At 39.5% G+C, this 17,830-nt stretch overlaps 1 protein-coding gene across 9 annotated transcripts in view; it reads left to right on the top strand.

The window, feature by feature from the left end:
- RORA (RAR related orphan receptor A) overlaps positions 1-17,830 on the top strand; it is a 563,622-nt gene that overhangs the window by 382,230 nt on the left and 163,562 nt on the right. For all 9 annotated transcript variants that reach the window (XM_065558338.1, XM_008164088.4, XM_042853815.2 and 6 more), the window contains one exon: positions 13,440-13,469. In XM_065558338.1, coding sequence (XP_065414410.1) covers positions 13,440-13,469 — 30 coding nt within the window. The remainder of the gene's footprint in view (positions 1-13,439; positions 13,470-17,830) is intronic.

The raw sequence follows: 17,830 nt of genomic DNA, 5'->3' as shown, positions 1-17,830 counted from the left end.
CCATAGTTTCTAAGCAGTGCTTAGACATGTCTTATATTTATCTATATTGACAAGGAGAAGCATGCAATTGAGAAAACAAGATATGTATTATAAGCTTAGAAACGGCTTGAATATTGGTTTTGGAGGGTGGCAACAACCAGAATTTGGGAGAAAGTTGCTGCTCTCCAAGGCATTACCATGATTAAATTATTAAGACAGTTACCCCATTCTCTCAGCTGTAAAAATATGTTCTTCTGCCCTTTAGCTACTGTGCTGATGAAAGATTTTCTATGCAAAACTTAGGTAAAGTTTTCCATCTATGTGAAGTCTTCCCTTATGTACGTTCTTGAAGAGAATGGGGAATCCTTCTGTGCCTATGTGCAATTTGTGTGCACCAGGGTTAATTGAAGAAAATATGCACTGCAGCCAGACTGGAATTCAGCCAGCAATGCAATTGTCTCTTTGATCTGCAACTCTACAGCACATCCTAGTACTGTATTTTTTTACAATGGGCTTAATGCCTAAATGTAGTTCTGCTAAGATAACTTCTCAAGGTGAATACGTGACATTGCTTTCGTGGACTGAACTGTAAAGTCCTTAACCTCACAACTTAATGAGAACAAAATTAAATACCTGATAAGATTTATCTTGTCAATAGAAGTCAAATAGGAGCGCTGTTCAGTTATTTAAAATCTGTTGTTTTCTAATTTATCTATTCTTAGCTGTGTTAGTATGTCACTAACTAAACGATACATATGTGACAGAAATCTGAGAGTTTCTCGTGTTACAAACCTAATTTTTTTCTATTAAACCTTAGATTAAAATAGTATGTCAAACTTGGGAAGTATCTTCATCTCAATAAGTAGCACATTTTAAGGACATAGGTCAAGAAAGTAGACAATGTTTTCACCCCTCAGCTCACAGAGAGCCGAGAAGCAACATGGGCCAGGCTCTGGCTGCAAAATTTCAATGTGAATTCTAAACCCCTTGAAAGTTCAAGAGTTTTGAGCTGAGGGGCTTTGGTTAGTTTATTCTAGGGATGGGACAGCTCTGAGATTTGAATTTGGAACCCTGCATTGTATCACAGTGAAGTGTGTGTGTTGGTTCAGACCCGATGAATAGGGCCAGCCACCGCCTGAGCACCCCCTTGTGGCCAGGGTGCCTCTGCTGTGTCCGGCTTGTTTTCCCCTTCACCAGGCCTCTTGCAACAAACTCCGCAGTTTCTCTTTCAGTCACAGCCCTTCTTAGGGTCTTTTTTTTTTTTTTTTTAATTAAATTAAATTAATGATGTTCTCAAACAAACACAAAGACAATCTTCTACCCTGGCTTTAGCTGGGCACAGCCCCTCCTTTCTGAGCATCTGTGCCTTCCTCGGGAACCACTGCAGACCCCCATTGCAGCTTCACTCTGCAGACCACTCATTGCAAGAGCCCCATCCCTGCAGCTTTTTACCCTGGGCCCACCTGGTTAAACCTAAGTGTGACTTGTCTTGTAATTAGGATTGTTTTAGCCCCAGGCTCTCCAACCCACAAGCAAGCCACCCTTTTGCACCATAGTATAGGAAAACCCTGGTGATTCTGCAGTGTTACCAAAGCTATACAAAGGATAACAATCATCTCTATACCTCCATGCAGTAAAAATACAGCACTCCAGGACTAAATCAACAGTACCACAAGAAGCTCAAATAAAGGCTACATAGAAATAACCCTTATTTTCAATTCAAACATTGATCATAAAAGTGGATCTTGTCCATTACCATCTTAACTGTGTTCCTTAAGCACCTTGCCATTCATTATTAGTAAACAGAAGGTTAGCAACATACAGCACAACAAATGTACAGAGACATGGTATGGTATTCTTCAGATACACGTTATCTCACAGCATCTACCAATTTGCTGTATTTCCAAACCAGTAGATAATTCAGAGGTTAGTTCAAAGACTGTTTTAATCCTTATTCTGAACTCTATGCCAAATCCAATTTCATGTTTATAGTCAATGCTTCCCCTCCTGCTTTTGAATCAAAATGCGTAGTGCTATTTTCCATTTTTATACAGAACTTTCTGTGACCAGTAAAGGAATACTGGCTTCATTCAAACATTTTATAATGTTTGCCCATTATCCTAATTTTGCCCAGTAGTTTGAATGCTACAGAAGCTGAAATATCATTTTGATGTGAATTCCTTTAAAAAACATACTAATGCCTCAATGCTGGATTTCCAGGAGGACTCCCTTTTGCCAGCAGTTGTTCAGTATTTGCAGTAACCACTGGCATCAAGGGACGGAAGAGGTAGCATTTGTATTATGTCATGCAAGAGAATTAGTCTCCCTTTAATTCATTAGTAAATTGTGTTTGATAATCCAATTTAATGGTCAGTGTACAAATTAGATTTCCCACACATAAGCTGTTTCAGAGAACCCACCAATATTTTTATTTTAAATGAGCAAATTTCCTTATTTGAACTGGGAAAAATCCTCTGTCTGTTCAGCATTTTGACTGTTTTGGGAAACAACAATGGCAATGCTGCTATTTGTGTAGGATAATGAAAGGTGTGTCCTTTACTTGAAACCATTACAATCTCCATGACCCCTAGAATTAAATCTAGAGAAATCCAAGGACATGGGCATATTCGACTAAATCCAGAGAGAGCGCTTAATTTTCTAATACAGATGAGCCCAACCTGCAGAGTTTGCTTCAACATGCAAAGTTGACCATGTTTTTTGATCCAATTTTTGATTCAACCTCTTATAAAGACTGAGGTTAATTGCATAGATCTGGAGCTGAACTTCCCCACAGTCCTGAAGTGTTCTGTGGTTTTGATTTGGGACTTTCTCTAGCATTAAAGCAAACTTCAGTTCTTCTGAGTTTTTAAAGTATTTTGTGTAATGTACATAATGCATTGGACTAAATAAATTAGTGTTGCATGTTTTTATGAATCTAGAGAAATGATATTTTACATCAACATGATACATATTTAGTGCCTTTCATCAGGAAGGATCCCAGATTCTTGAAGTCAAACTGATATGCCAGTGATCCAGCACCAACATGTCTGTTTTACCCTGGAAGTCCACCATACTCTCCATGGCTTCAGGAGGCAATCCTGCAGTCTGCTGCTTAGATCATCCTGTGCCTCCCTGTTTCCCTCCAGCTGATTGCAGCTTCCTCCCTTTTAAAGGCCTTCTCCCTATCATACAAGATTGACAGGGTCAGAAGGGAAGGGCCAGCCCTACCACCATGGCCTCTCTGGCACCTTCCTCATCTGTGTGGGGTTTATACATCCCATCACAGCCTGTTTCATAACTTTTGAATGCTTGGGGTTGGCACTGCTGTGTACATTAACAGGGCAGTGCAGAGATGCTTGTTCAACTCATTCTGTACTTCTTCTGTGTATTGATGGAAGGCTTCTTTAGACTGCATGATTAAATAAGGTATTGCTTCTAAATGTAACTTTTAATAAATATATGCTGGCATTTTTGTTTTATGCAGAAGGTCAGGGGGAAAGTCAGGAAAAGTTAACCTTTTATGATCCAAGATGCAAAAAGAAGCAACTCCCACGGTGTCATCAGAGGAGTAAAATGGGCTATAGGATGTCCAAAATACAACAAATATGAATCAAGAAGCTCCCATCGCTTCATAGTATTGATCTGCTTGTAGTGATATCAAACAGTGATCTTGCTAAAATTATGCTAATAGTTAAACAATTCACATTTTCTGGAATGTCCTTTTTGTCTAAAATCAGACGAAGTGGAAAGAAAGTGGAACTCTAGTCAATGAATCAAATGAATCAGGAAGGGCCAACCATAAGGACTGATTCCCCTCAGGAAGCTGCACACATTACAGAGCTCCTTGGCTGTATATCTAGTGCAGGTTAAATGAATTGTTCCCATTAGTGAGCTGATAGGACAGCTCCTTTTAATGAAGGAGACTCTGTGCTTTGAATGTCACTGCAAGGAAAAGGTACAGGGCTTATAGAGAGGGTGTCTGTCGCTTGTGGCAATATTTTACTGTCATAATTAAAACTATATAAAATGATGGCTTATAGTAAGACTTACAGTTAGGATAAAATATATAAGAAGGCCTCTGTCAGCTTTTAAGAGATGTATGATTTCTTTATGGTTTGTAGCTTATCTTAAGAATAATAGTGGAGGGGTGTGTGTGGATTTATAGAATGCTGTACATTAAACTGAATTCGCTCCCCATAATTGTGTTGCACTGTAAGACTATTTTTAAATCCTCACTTCATGGTTTGCTCAGTCAATTGTGTAATTACTAGTCATTAAAACAAAACTAATTCAAAGTTTTCCTATGAAGCCTCCTGCTGGATCTATGTTCTTTTTTTAGATACAATTCTAAATTGTATTTTACTTTTAATACACTAGGTACAAATAGGGAAAATAAGTTTAGGTCAGCTGTATAGAAATATATACTACGCTGATGGTTGCCATATAAAAATGTAGAGATTTTTTTAATATGTTTTGTCTGTCTGTTTTTTCTTATCTATTTCATTACTTATTTATGGAAGAAAAAGAAAATACTTAAAGGTCTGAAAGACCCTCCTTGAGATAAGGCAAGTCCAAGAAAACAAGCGCCAGACACCAGAAACTGCCTTAAAATTGGGGCTTAGCTCATCAGTTTTCCCAATTCGTTAGACCAGCAGTCTCCATAAAAGGGGAACCAAAGAGTTTAATCCACTCCAGAGGAGCTCTACAGGAGTAAAGTTTGACTCAGAAACTCAAGGGGACATAACTGACCTTAAGTTAACTAGGAGTTAACTCAGTTAAGATCTAGCAAAAATCGCTTTTTTCAAAAATCAATGAAGAAGTGTGAAATGTTGCTTTCGTGATCAATACAAGTAGAAGATTTTCTGCGCAGGATCTGACCAGTGTTGAAGTTTCTCCTGCCACTGGCCAATAGCTGATGCTTTATAGGAAGAGTTTTAAAAAAATGTAGCTGGCCAGTTGTCCAGTGTTATATACTGGGGAGAACATTGTGTGCCAATTCTTCTAATAAATAAAGGGTGCTGTGTGTCAGTGTAAACTGTTTTGGTTATCCCTAAGTGCATGTGTGTAATAATTGCATTATCCTAGTACCAAACATTTAAGGTTTGATAGTGACATTTATCTCTAGAGTCAGACTTTTGCCCTCTGGAATTTTGGCACCTGAGGTGGGACAGTAAGAATTTATGAGGTGGGAATGTTGAGAGCAAATATCAGCAAATGTTCTCGCAGGGTTAGGATTTCAAAAAGTGAGAGAATAGCCTTTGTAATGACAATGACATTTGTTCTTTTTTTATGCGTATTTTGGGTTTTTGGAGGAACAATAATAGTTTTATTGGCTTTTTCAGAGATGAAGTCACTTTGAGGTTGTAGGTGCTCAGCCTTTATGAAAAATGAAGTTATTAAATGATGTGCTCAGATCACACAGCAAGTCAGTATCAGAACCAGAAGTGACTTGACTGTGAGTCAGATGGTGTTGCCAGGTGCTTAACACTTGCTTAAATCAGGCCATTAACCTCACCATAAAATGGGGATGATACTCAAACTACTTTTTAAATACTCAGTGTTTGTACATCTGTAAGTCTCATACTATCCCCATTTTACATATGGGGAAGCTGAGGAACATAGTTTAAGCAATATGTCTGGAGAACCTTGTCTGGGCACAAGGGTAATCTGTATTCCAAATATAGTTGGAATTTTAATAACCACAACAGATCTCCGTTGATAGAAACAAGGCAGGGTGTTGACAGAACTGGCTATAGATATGGGAGACTGGAGTAGAGCAAGCAGGGGCCCTAGATACATGGCTCCCTCCATGCCTCTGGCCCTGCCCTTATATTGTGACGTTGACCACACCCTAGGGTAGTTGTGGAGGGTGTCTTCCTCTGTTGCAAGGGAGGCATGGACAGTAGCATGGAACTCTCTTCTTTCCCCACCAGGATTGGCAGCAGGAGTCCCTTCTCCTCTTCCAGAGAGGCAGGGACAGCAGGGATGGGGGATCCCAGTCCTTACCTCAATTGCTGGGCTCTCTCTGCTTGGGTGGGAATTGTTCCAGGTTGTCTGCTGACATCACTGCAATGATTACACTTGGTTCACATTTCCAAGCTGTTCTCCCTAACTCTGCGGGTTAGAAACTTGCTTTGAAATAAATAAAGTCAAAAGTGAATTAAGCACTTAGGAGTCTGTGTCTCACTGGATCTTTAGTTCCTAAGTGACATTTGAAAATGGGACTTAAAATTCCTGCATCACTTAGCCTCTTCTGAAAAGGTTACCCAAAGTGCCCAGGCCTTCATCCAGCCCTCAGAAGAGTATGCAGCATTTCCAGTTCAACCAGGGAGTCAAAGTCCTAGATCCTCAGTGGTATTTAGGCATCTAGCTCCATTTGAAATTCAATAGGAGTTAGGCACCTAAGTACCTTTGAGGATCTGAGCCCAAGAGACATTGAGTGCTCCCCCTGTATACCATTCCTTTACAATAAAAAGGCATGAGCTCACCCTAAATAGAAAAGCTTTGTTTTTGCCATGGTGAGCTGCTGTTCTATCGGTAACAGCTAGACGTCCCCTTTTCTGTATGAGCAAGCTTTAGGAAAGCGAAATCCTTACAAAATATTTTCATGCTCATAATTTCTAAAGTGATTTTTTTAAAAAAGCTTTTATGTAATTATAGAATGCTTGATTATTCTTATATTCCTGATGGTTTGATGTCTAGTGTATGTTGTCCTTGCAACCCTAGCACATAATTTATTTCTCTTTTGAGTGAACTGTAAGCATTACTGTCCATTAACAATTTTTGAAACAAAAGTACTTGGAGCACTTTCAGTAATATGTACTGATTATCATTAACTGCTCTTTTGTCCTGGACAAGGACATTGTTTTGTAACATAATTTTGTTTGGTCAGACCTGCTCAGCCTGCATTTACAATACATGTGTGCATTTTACTTTTACCTTGACCATCATAAAATCAGTGCCAAGAAAGATTGTGTGACTTCTTTGAGCCAGGGAGCCCTATGTACTTTATATAAACCATTGTTAAACGTTCTAAAGGAATGTATTCCTGTCTGAGTACATTCCAGTCTATTATTCTGCTTTTGCTAGGTTCTCTGCAAGCACTCAAGTGTTATGTATAATCTACCACCTTAATTGCAAGCTTCTAACAATGATAAAGTAAAAGAGAAGTGGAGTGATGGATAGAAACACAGTAGGATCCGGAAGATTGTAATACATTTTCTTTTTGATTTTACACAATACATCAGGCGGGAAGCCTAGAGTTAAAAAGTTTTAATGTTTTTAATTCCATAATGACAGGTTTATAATGTGCCATAAAAACACTAAGTTCCAGAATTTCCCAAAGTTACAATGCTGACTTCCTGATTTTTTGTAACCATGCCATGGATAAACAACTAATGTTGGCTCAAAGATATGAGCTAGTATTATAAAGTCAGTTTAAAATAATATTAAATAAAGAAAATGAAACATTATCCTGATTGAAGCATTCTGAAGCTCAGTTACATGGTCTGCCATTGATGCCAGGCCTTTCTAAAGACAATTTTTTTGGAACAGTTTTCTCAGAGGTTTAAGAAAACTATATGTAACTACTGCACTCAAGCAAATATTCCCTTGGATGTTTTAGAGAATAATGAATTCTGCCAGATGGGACTTTTTACTTATCATTCTGTACATCAAAGTACAGAAGTTTTCCCCTTGAAATATGGAAAGTTGACAATCGTACAATAGCAGTAATGATCCAAGTTCACAGACTAAGCAATGTTTCATTATGCTTCTTTAGACATTATTTGGGTGGGCAACTCCAAGAAATAGTTTATGATGTATAAAGTGTTTGGGGTTTTTTATTCTCAAAAGACATTTTTATCTCTGTTTGAAGTTGGCTAGTGAAGGTCATATGGCTAACTGCTTGCAAAATGATATCCTATCCTTGTTGCTAGGTATTCTTCCACAAGTTCATTCCATACAGAAACCTGTTTTTGTAAATATCACCCATAATGGCAAATGATGTGTATATAGTGGGAATGGAAAAACGAGTGTCATATAAATTCTTTTCACTTAAAACAAAATGAAATTGCTTGTTGCCACATAGAGAATTGCATAGCAACTTGACTAGGATTTGGCATTGATTGGGAATGTCCAGTCACACTGCTGAAATGATAAACACTGTGATAAGGTAATATTGAAACTTTCACTCACTGATAAGCATGTCAATGATGTACTGTGGTATTTTCGTGACATTTCCTTTGCTTTACTTTGAAGTCTGGCCGGTTGAAATCAGGAAATCTTTCTGTATTAGCAACACTGAAGCTGTTTTTTTGTTTTAAAAATTAGAATGAAAAATTGGCAGTTTAAGACAGTAATAATCACTTTAAGTTGTCACACATTACTTCAGAAAATCACATTGAAAATGAACCCATGTATGTAAAGTGTAACATACTGTAATCTGATTTAAAAATCTGAGTTTTTCTTAAATAACATTTTTAACTGGGGTCAAAGGATTGCGTATATCCCCACTTGTTTACAAAAATAACACCTGGTGCTTTATTTTAGACACATCTTGGAGTTTGGTCCTATGCTGAGTTGTGGATCATCCATGCAATATGCATTTTTCCATTGTATTCCATTTTCCATTCCATTGTACAAATTTAGGGTCCAATCCTGCAAATATTTAGGTACACAAGTAATCCCATTAAACTTAATGGGATGAATCGGTGAGTAAAGTTGATTATATGCATTAGACTTTGCAGAGTTAGATCCTGAAGTGATCCCATTGATTTCAGTGGAATTGACTGCTTTTGTAAAACTAGTGAGATATGGCCCATAGAATAGAAATAGAAATCTGGACATTAATAGAGTTAGCATTGGCGGTGAATGATGTAAAATTAATGACAGTGCCTAGTTTATGCCTCATATCGACAGATTCTTCAGAGTTATTTGTACATTTCCCTTCATAACACACTTTTAATTGTCTATTTCTAGGAGATTATTATGCTTAGGTGGTTAGAATCATTATGCCTTTGTTTTCCTGTCATAATACTAGACAAGATATGCTACAATGACCTAGAAATGCACGGCATATTTATTGTTAAAGCACTGGTTATAATGTATCCTATCTGATTAACTGGTTGGATGTCCCAGTACCTTTGCTGTTTAACATTTCTCCATGTGTAATTATTTATGTGGGAGGAATCTTTACATTTACAAATTAAAAAAATATTTATTTAAAAATATAATTAAGATTCCTAGTTAACTTTAATCTAATCCTGTTGAAATCAATGGCAAAACTCATATTGATTTCATTTGGACCAAAATTGGTTTCAGTAAAGGCTCAATTAAAATTAATACCTTTGGTTTATACACAGCTAATGGCAGTGTAATGCTGCGGAAGACACCATCATTGACTACAATCAAGATGATGTATGTTTTTAAACAGATCTAAAAATATGTGTGTAAAAGATCTTAAGCCTTATTGGCTGCTAATCGGTAATTATTACAGATACATTTGATTAGATAAATATACCACACTTGTTTAAAAATTTTAAGTAGAAAGATATAAACATTGATATTTCCATCAGTGCTTCATGCATCAGGAGAAAGTAGTCCCTTGGTCAGCAAATACAGCTAAGTCTGTTTTGTGCTGTGGCAAACCCTATTGTGATGAGGCTGTGAGTAATCAGAAGTGACAGCATAAGCCCTTTCTGTTCAAAGTGATTTTACCGAAAGCATTATTTTCTGAGAAGAGTACACATATGGCTCTCATAATGCTGAAAGAGCACTGATGTATCAATTTATTAGCACTAGAGTTCTGAGAGAGAGTTGCAAATCGTGTTCAAATTAAAGACTCTTTTTTTCCCTCTGCATTTGTGATGCAGTAGAATACCCCTAAGATTGTCGGGGCTAGTCAAATAGGCTATGGCAGAGATGAGGGTTTCTATCAAGGAAATGTTAGGAAAATTCATAGTGATGACTTCTGAAAGGAGCTGTATGTGCTATTCTGTAGATCAACCAAGAAAATGGAAAATAACAAAGACTTTCTCTCTTGGGGGAAAAATGTGTGTTCTTGATGAGGGCTATAATTTCAAATTCAAGTAAGTAAGACCTTTAAAAAGATCCAGATATAGAAGTGGGTGCTGCAACATATCTACAGATGTATGTACTATGATTTAGATGGTTAGGCCAAAATCAAATTGGGTGCCTTGACCCCCTCCTCTTTTCTCATACACACTCATAGCCTCAAGTAGCATCTCTATGCTGATGATATATCAATGTACCTTTCCTTTCCTGACTGGTCTCCATCCTTCCAATCCCTGTCTGGTATCTTCTCCAAGATGTCCTGACTTCTGCAACCTCCTTCTCTCTGGCCTTTCTGAAAAATGTTGCCCACACTGATCATTTTAAGATGTACCTGTTAACAATATTTTGGTTCACTCTGACTGTGTCATCCCATTCTTTGAATCCTTCCACTTTTATCAAATGAATTGTGTTCGAGTTTCTTCACTCCACCTTCGAGAACCTTCCCAGCTGTGCTCCTCTCTACTTTTCTGCTTATCTCAATATGTTGCTCCCACTCCCCGCTCCTCAATTATGAAAATCCCTCAGCACTTTTTTCTATTCTGTCCCTTATGTATGGAGCACCCCCCAGCTTTACTCTCTCCTCCTTCAGACACACTTCTGGTGCAGTGCCTGCATGTTATCAGCCATGCCAATGAAGGTGAAGTTGTGACATAGTTAAGGAAAGATTTTTTTTATTTATTAAATATAAAGCTGTAGGATTACTTTGAACCTTATAAGTAGGTTTTGCAGAATTCAATTATTTTTTTATAATTTTAACAGATGATTTTGATGGTTATTTTTAAGCATTTCCCCCTGATTTGTATTTATTTAAATTTTCATGGTTGTGGAAAATTATGGGAGGGAGGCAAACAATAATTATGCAATGACAGTAGACGTTGAGATTCAAAAAGTTATAGCTTGATAGATGCTAAAACAAATTGTCAACATCCTTGTGACAGATAATGTAACTGCATGCAGTATATTTGAGGGAACATGATGTATTACATTTGTGTATCACTGTGGGCCACAGCTTCTCCAGGAACTAAAAACAGGGCCCAGAGACTGACTGGGAACTCCTGCAATGGACCAGAGAGTGGGGGCATAGTAGTGTAACTACTCTGAAACTGTGACTATCACATGTCAAAATATATAAAGTAAATATCCTTAAATCAAACTCTAATAAGTTCTCAAGCTGCATTTTTCTTACTTGGCCCATCTGTAAATTTCAGTTATCATCGAGGGAAATATTTTTTCCTATGTTTGTGTGGGTACGGTGTAATCTACATTTAGCAATAAAAATCTAATCTTTTCAAGTCTGCCTATAGCTGTGCAATAGCTATCTAAGGCTACATCTACACTACAGGGGGGAGTCGATTTAAGATACGCAAATTCAGCTACGTGAATAGCGTAGCTGAATTCGACGTATCGCAGCCGACTTACCCCGCTGTGAGGACGGCGGCAAAATCGACCTCTGCGGCTTCCTGTCAACGGCGCTTACTCCCACCTCCGCTGGTGGAGTAAGAGCGTCGATTCGGGGATCGATTGTCACGTCCCGATGGGACGCGATAAATCGATCCCCGAGAGGTCGATTTCTACCCGCCGATTCAGGCGGGTAGTGTAGACCTAGCCTAAGTAATCACATGACCTTATTATTGTTACTCTTGCCTTTCTTCTCAACTTCGAGTCTGTTGTTTGCCATGCTTGTTGCTCAAATTATATTACAAGGTCTTTGGGGGCAAGGACCGTGCTTCTTATGAGTTTTGTCCAGTAGCTAGGATGTTCAGGGCTTTGTCCTGACAGGGATATTTGTGTGTTGCCACACTAGAAATAAATAATCAAGTTTAGGCACCTGAATAGATGCTGATCACTGAGAATTCCCATTGGCTGCAGTGTTCAGCACTTCTGAGTTAGGTCTCGTCATCAGTTTTGCCAACTTCTGTGATATTTGTTGTTAAAGTCTGGAATCGGGTTATTGTGAGAATCTCAGCTTTCCTTTAAATTAGTTTCGACCCATTGTGGTTATGGAAAAAATCTTGAAAATGTGAAACCCAAATGCCCCGATTTTATAGGGACAGTCCTGATTTTTGGGTCTTTTTCTTATATAGACTCCTATTACCCCTCACCCCACCCCACCCCCCGTCCCGATTTTTCACACTTGCTTCTGGTCACCTTAGGAGGCCTGTGCCTCATGATTCTTGAATGCTTGGGGTTGGCAATATTGATTTAATTGTGTGTCAAAATAGGGACACTTTGAAAATGTCGTCTTTAGAGGTCAAGTATAAATTTACAAACAACATCATCTGTTTTTTTTGTGGAGTTTTAGAATCCACTTTGTCCTGCTGAGAAGTTCCATAATAAAGTAATAGGGCTAAAATAAAAATTTACTCTTTCTGTATAAATTTGTTTTGGGGGTCAAGGAGATACAGAACAGCCTTACTTTCATACATTGCAAGCAAAGCCAATCCAAGATTTCATTACAGGTCTTAATCATGAACTAAATATTTCAAATACTTGTATTACTTCCAGTAGCCTCTTTCCCCTCTCACAGAATGCCCCCAAAGGAGAGTGAAGCTTAAATAATGAGAGCTCAGAGTATAGCACCAGTTATCTACTAAAGTGGAGACAACATTGTTTATATTCAAGCATGAATTCCGATGACATTTAACAGAGTTAATGTTATCTTTATTTGGTATTATGTATCTTGCCTAGTTCCATTTGTTTTGTTGCATTTTTTAAAATGTCTCAAATTTCACTGGAGCTGGACCATCCCTGCTGACTATCACCACAAGCCTCTTTGGCATAAAAACATCTTTATTACTTCAACAATATATTTAACAGGTTATATCTATTTTGCTTCCAGCTTAGAATAGCAGCCAATAATGCCCATATTCATAAAGCTGTTTATTTGGTTTTAATGAGCATGATCTGCAGCTTGCAGTGAAAAGACAAGTTGAACTTAATGACCATAGCAAATGAATTGCTCTCTTGTTCAGATCTTTTCGGACCAGGTAGGTTGATGTGCATTGGTTGGTATGAGTGTGGGAAAATTCTTTACCATGGGAAATAAATGGTGGGGGCCCTCTGAATGTAGTGTTGTGCCTTTTAGAACTGCCACATGTCTCAAATCAGTTTTAACTTGAATAGGCTTTTGGTCAACAAAATCTCAGTGGATACGTAGCTGAGCCTTCATTTATGGGGAGGAGGATGAGGATACAAAATAACATTAAAACATGCACACAAAGAAGGGAGATACTCCTGAATCTAATGTTGAAATCAATGTGACGTTCATGCCTCTTCTATAGAGGCAGCCATATGTCTGTGATAAAAGAGTTTAACAATGAAATATGTATCAAAAGAGTTTACACAATGGTGACTTTCCTAACAATGGTATCATTTCTTCCCTCCAGGTATTTCCGTAACAAAGAAGACGCATACATGTAAGTAATACCTTTTGATTTGGTCTTCTCTTACAAATGGAATTCATGGTAGTCTGACCGATGTGTGTCTCAGACTATTACCTGCTTGTCTGATCTGGGGAAGTTCCACTTTACAAACTCTAGTGTGCTTCCCAAGACAGAGTGGTTCAGCCCAGAGATGATATTTCCTCAAAATGAGTATGCAGTGTGTGTGTGTTGTGGGGCAGAGGGAGGGAAGGGAAGGGGTTTGAAGAGGCAAGGCAAAGCTCTGGGTTCTGATATATGTGCCTTTCTAGTCAGCTGGTAACTAGTGTATCCTGAAGCCAAGGGAGAGGACAATTACCTTCTGATCTCCCTTCATTTGTGTGCCTGTTACATATGCGATATGCTTCAAATGAAAACCTATTTTTTTAATTTTATTTTAAATCTCCTCCCCCTTTCTGTCCACTAGTCTATAAGTGAGATGATGTTGTGCTTGTGCTTAAGGAGAATTCTGGTTGGAAATGAGAAATTTTTCTATTAGCCATCCATATACAAAGCCATAGTAAATGGCATTGTGGGAACTGATGTGGACGTGTGCAGTGACTGAATACATATTTACTCCGAGTCCCCCTCGTCACAGACAGCTACTTTTGGGATCAGCCCACATTCTTACTCCACAGTGAGCCAAAAGCTCAGAGCTGAGGAAATGTTACGATTTGTTACTGGGGAGTGATATTATACACTGCAGCGTTCCGAAATCAGAATGTCACGGAAGTCAGGTACAGTGAAGTGATTGCACTTGCCCACCGTTTCACGTATCCATAGAAGGAGGAAAAATTAATGGAGATGGAATTTGATGAATGCCTCGTATTGGTATCATACACGCTGCGATGCAAGACTTGTTAGGATGTATTTTAACAAAGACAAGACTTAGAGGTGTGTTTACCACAGCTTCATAGGGTGAAACCAGTTTCATAAAATATCTTACATTAATTTCACTCCTACTTCATTCATCATTTTAAAATATCCATGCTAAGAAAAAACACTCTTTAAAATCATGTACCACTAAACAATGTCTTATATTTAATAAGAGATTTATAGTCTACGGTTTGTTGATGCAAGACATTCTGATGTCACGTTGCTTGAAATGTTAAATGTCGCAAACTTGTTTAGAGCACAATGATGGTCGTCTGCATAGGAGGGTTTAGTACTAAAGACTCATTTTTAGGGTCAGATTCTCCCATTGGATGTATGGATATGTGGTTCCCATTGACACAAATGAGAACTACACATGGGCATCTGAGGGAAAAATTTGGTCCTTAGCTTTTGGTGAATATTTGAGCTCACAGTGACTGAGATTGACAGTACAGGAGACTGAAGTCCTCTGTATATCCGCAGGCCAGGCAATGTACAGACAGCTTCCTTGCACAGCCTTGCCCATGAGCTCAACCCTGGCCTGGAGGGACCACCCTCTCTAGAGGTGGTAAGTAATTCAGAATTTATGCTAGCTCAGTCCTGGGCCTCTCTTGTGCAGAGGCTAGTGATTGTGCTTACTGTATGTGGTGGTTTGTGACATGGACTCCCAGTCCACCTGGAACTAAGCTGAAACCACCAGATTATATATTTTATATACAGTAGCGCCTTTGACTGACCCGCTGTCAGGAACGCCACTTCTCCATTTTCACTCTGTAGTGCCATATATACACAAAATTATACATTAGCCAGAGACCTGAAGACTGTAGGAAAGACTTTCTTGATCCATGTCAGACTAATAAGGAATTGTCCTCGCTTATGCTTTAATGGATTGTGCGTCTGGGGCCTATTATGGAAAACAGTCTTGTTTTGGAAACCTAATTTGTTGTACTGGATGATTTATGCTAAGTCACTGTTGACAGTGCTGACTAATGATGGCAAAATGTTGTCTTCTATCAGTAACAGTGAAAGATACTCTGATTCATAGCTTGCAGAAAAGCAAAGCTTTGTTTGTGTTCTATTATGTATATGCTGCTACCGATCACACACGTGCCCTATGAACTAGCTCAAGCAGATATTAGAGGCCCTATTCTTTGGCATCATACACATGAAGAAAGATCTACTTGTTTGTAATTTAAAGAGAATTGGCAAAGTGTGGTTCTTACTTTGCACATTGGTACCTAGCAGATGTTTCTATGCACTTCTCTGAAGCATAACAAGCAAGTTGTCTGAGCAATGGAAAGATGAGCTTATCCATTAGGCAAGGATCAGAATAAAATGAGTAATATACAATAGTTGTAATATAGTCACCATTTGCAGATTCCTTCAACTTTGATTGAAGTTCCTTGGGAACTAAATGATACTGTGACTAATTCTCTTAAATCAGGAATTGATTCAGACTATGCATCCTTAACAATTTGTCATAATGCACAGTAAATTTGTCTTTTTTCCTATCATTGCGCAGAAAGCAGCTTAGAGCTTAAAATGTCCAGTTGTGGAATAGTGTCAGACAAGTGTAGTGTCATGTTGGTACCCAGATGCAAGAATCACAAAGCAAATCTGAGCTGTTATGGAGCCTAATAATATGCAAATGAAATGACACTCTTCTCTGACAAGCATTTTGTGTATTGACTTATGCCAAATCATTGTGTTTGTATATTTAATCTATTTATCCACAGCATGCTCATCACCATGAGCATAAATTTAACAAAAATAAGACAAGTTAAATAGATTAGGATTTCTCTAAGGAAAATCCAAAAGCATTCTTACCAGCAGCATGTGACGTGGGTGCTGTATGTGATACTATTTAGCGATCCAGCAAAAGTGCACAGTTCTATCAAATTAAGTTTTCCAAGTACAGAGGCATTTGAGTGTGCTGATTGGCTAAAAGTCCGGCACTGATTTTAGAAGAAGAGTTCTAATGACTTTCTGACCCAGTTAGAGTCATGTGTTGTAATGTCACTTATTCTAGTAAACGTGCCAGGAAGTTTGGGCTAATTATATGGAACATAGCCATGTTGAACAGCAGATTAGCTCTGTTTGGATATCACCCATTGTGTTGGGTTGGAGTAAATAGTCTTGTTGTGGTAGTCTTCTTGGTATTAGTCTTTGATAAATTCTGTATTAGGTGAAATTTAACTGCTGGGCAAAAGGCAGCTGGTTAGTTGAACTCACTTCTGAATCAAATCCTACACAACTATTCCTGCACATGCAAAATACTGTTGAAGAGGCTTATGTCTCCCATCTATTTAACTAGCTGAATAAAACCCAAGAGATTTAAGCTCTTGCTAGTATAACCTGTCACTAATGCTCTGTGGTTATATCTCACCACGTAAAAATGCACTCTTTCTCTCTAGCAGCTTCTGTAATGTCATCTTTATATTATGTCCTTCAGGAATTTGTGAGTTACGATACTTGAAACCCCACAAGAGAGTGGTGTTCTTCCAAACTTTGCCCACAGAATAAGCTATGTTCACACAAGAGACTGAGGCACTGCTTTCAGGAGATTGAGCACATGTTCAAAACAGGATGACGCATAGTGTCTCGGCCTCTTGGGCTTGGCTCCTCTTCCTTAGGGCTTGTATGCCCTGCTGGCCTCTGCTAGGCTCCCTGGACTTGGATTTTTCTTGGTTAGGGAAAAAGATGATGGTACTTGCTGAAACCTCCCCCATTCCCAACCCCATTGGCACCAAAGTGGCACGTCCCTTAGAGTAGATTGTGCTGCTCTTCATAAAATGCTCCTCCTCTCCCTTCTTCTATGCCAAGGGTGCGCAAACTATGGCCCATGGGCCACATCTGGCCCACCAGCCATTTTAATCCAGCCCTCGAGCGCCTGCTGGGGAGCAGAGTCTGAGGCTTGCCCCGCTCCGATGCTCCAGCTGGGGAGCAGGGTCGGGGGCTGCTCCCCGCGGCTCCCGGAAGCACCAGCATGTCTCCCCTCCGGCTCCTACACATAGGAGCAGCCAGGGGGCTCTGCCCCAAGCGCCACTCCAGCAGCTCCCATTGTCTGGGAACTGCGGCCAATGGGAGCTGCAGGGGGCGGTGCCTGCGGACGGGGCAGCGCGCAGCAGAGCCGTCTGGCCGCGCCTCTACGTAGGAGCCGGAGGGTGGACATGCCGCTGCTTCCAGGAGCTGCTTGAGGTAAGCGCCACCCGAAGCCTGCACCCCTGAGTCACCAACCCACCTCCCAACCCCCGGCCCCAGCCCTGATCCCCCTCCCACCCTCTGAACCCCTCAGTTCCAGCCTGGTGCATCCTTCTACACCCCTAACCTCTCATCCCCAGCCTGCAACCCAGAGCCTGTCCCCTAGCCAGAGTCCTCACCCCCTCCCGCACCCCTGCCCCAATTTCGTGAGCATTCATGGCCCGCCATATAATTTCTATATCCAGACGTGGCCCTCGGGCCGAAAAGTTTGCCCACCCCTCTTC

This window comes from Chrysemys picta, chromosome 10, assembly GCF_011386835.1.
Source record: "Chrysemys picta bellii isolate R12L10 chromosome 10, ASM1138683v2, whole genome shotgun sequence".
Taxonomy (NCBI): Eukaryota; Metazoa; Chordata; order Testudines; family Emydidae; genus Chrysemys; species Chrysemys picta.
This window is presented reverse-complemented; position numbering and strand designations above follow the sequence as displayed.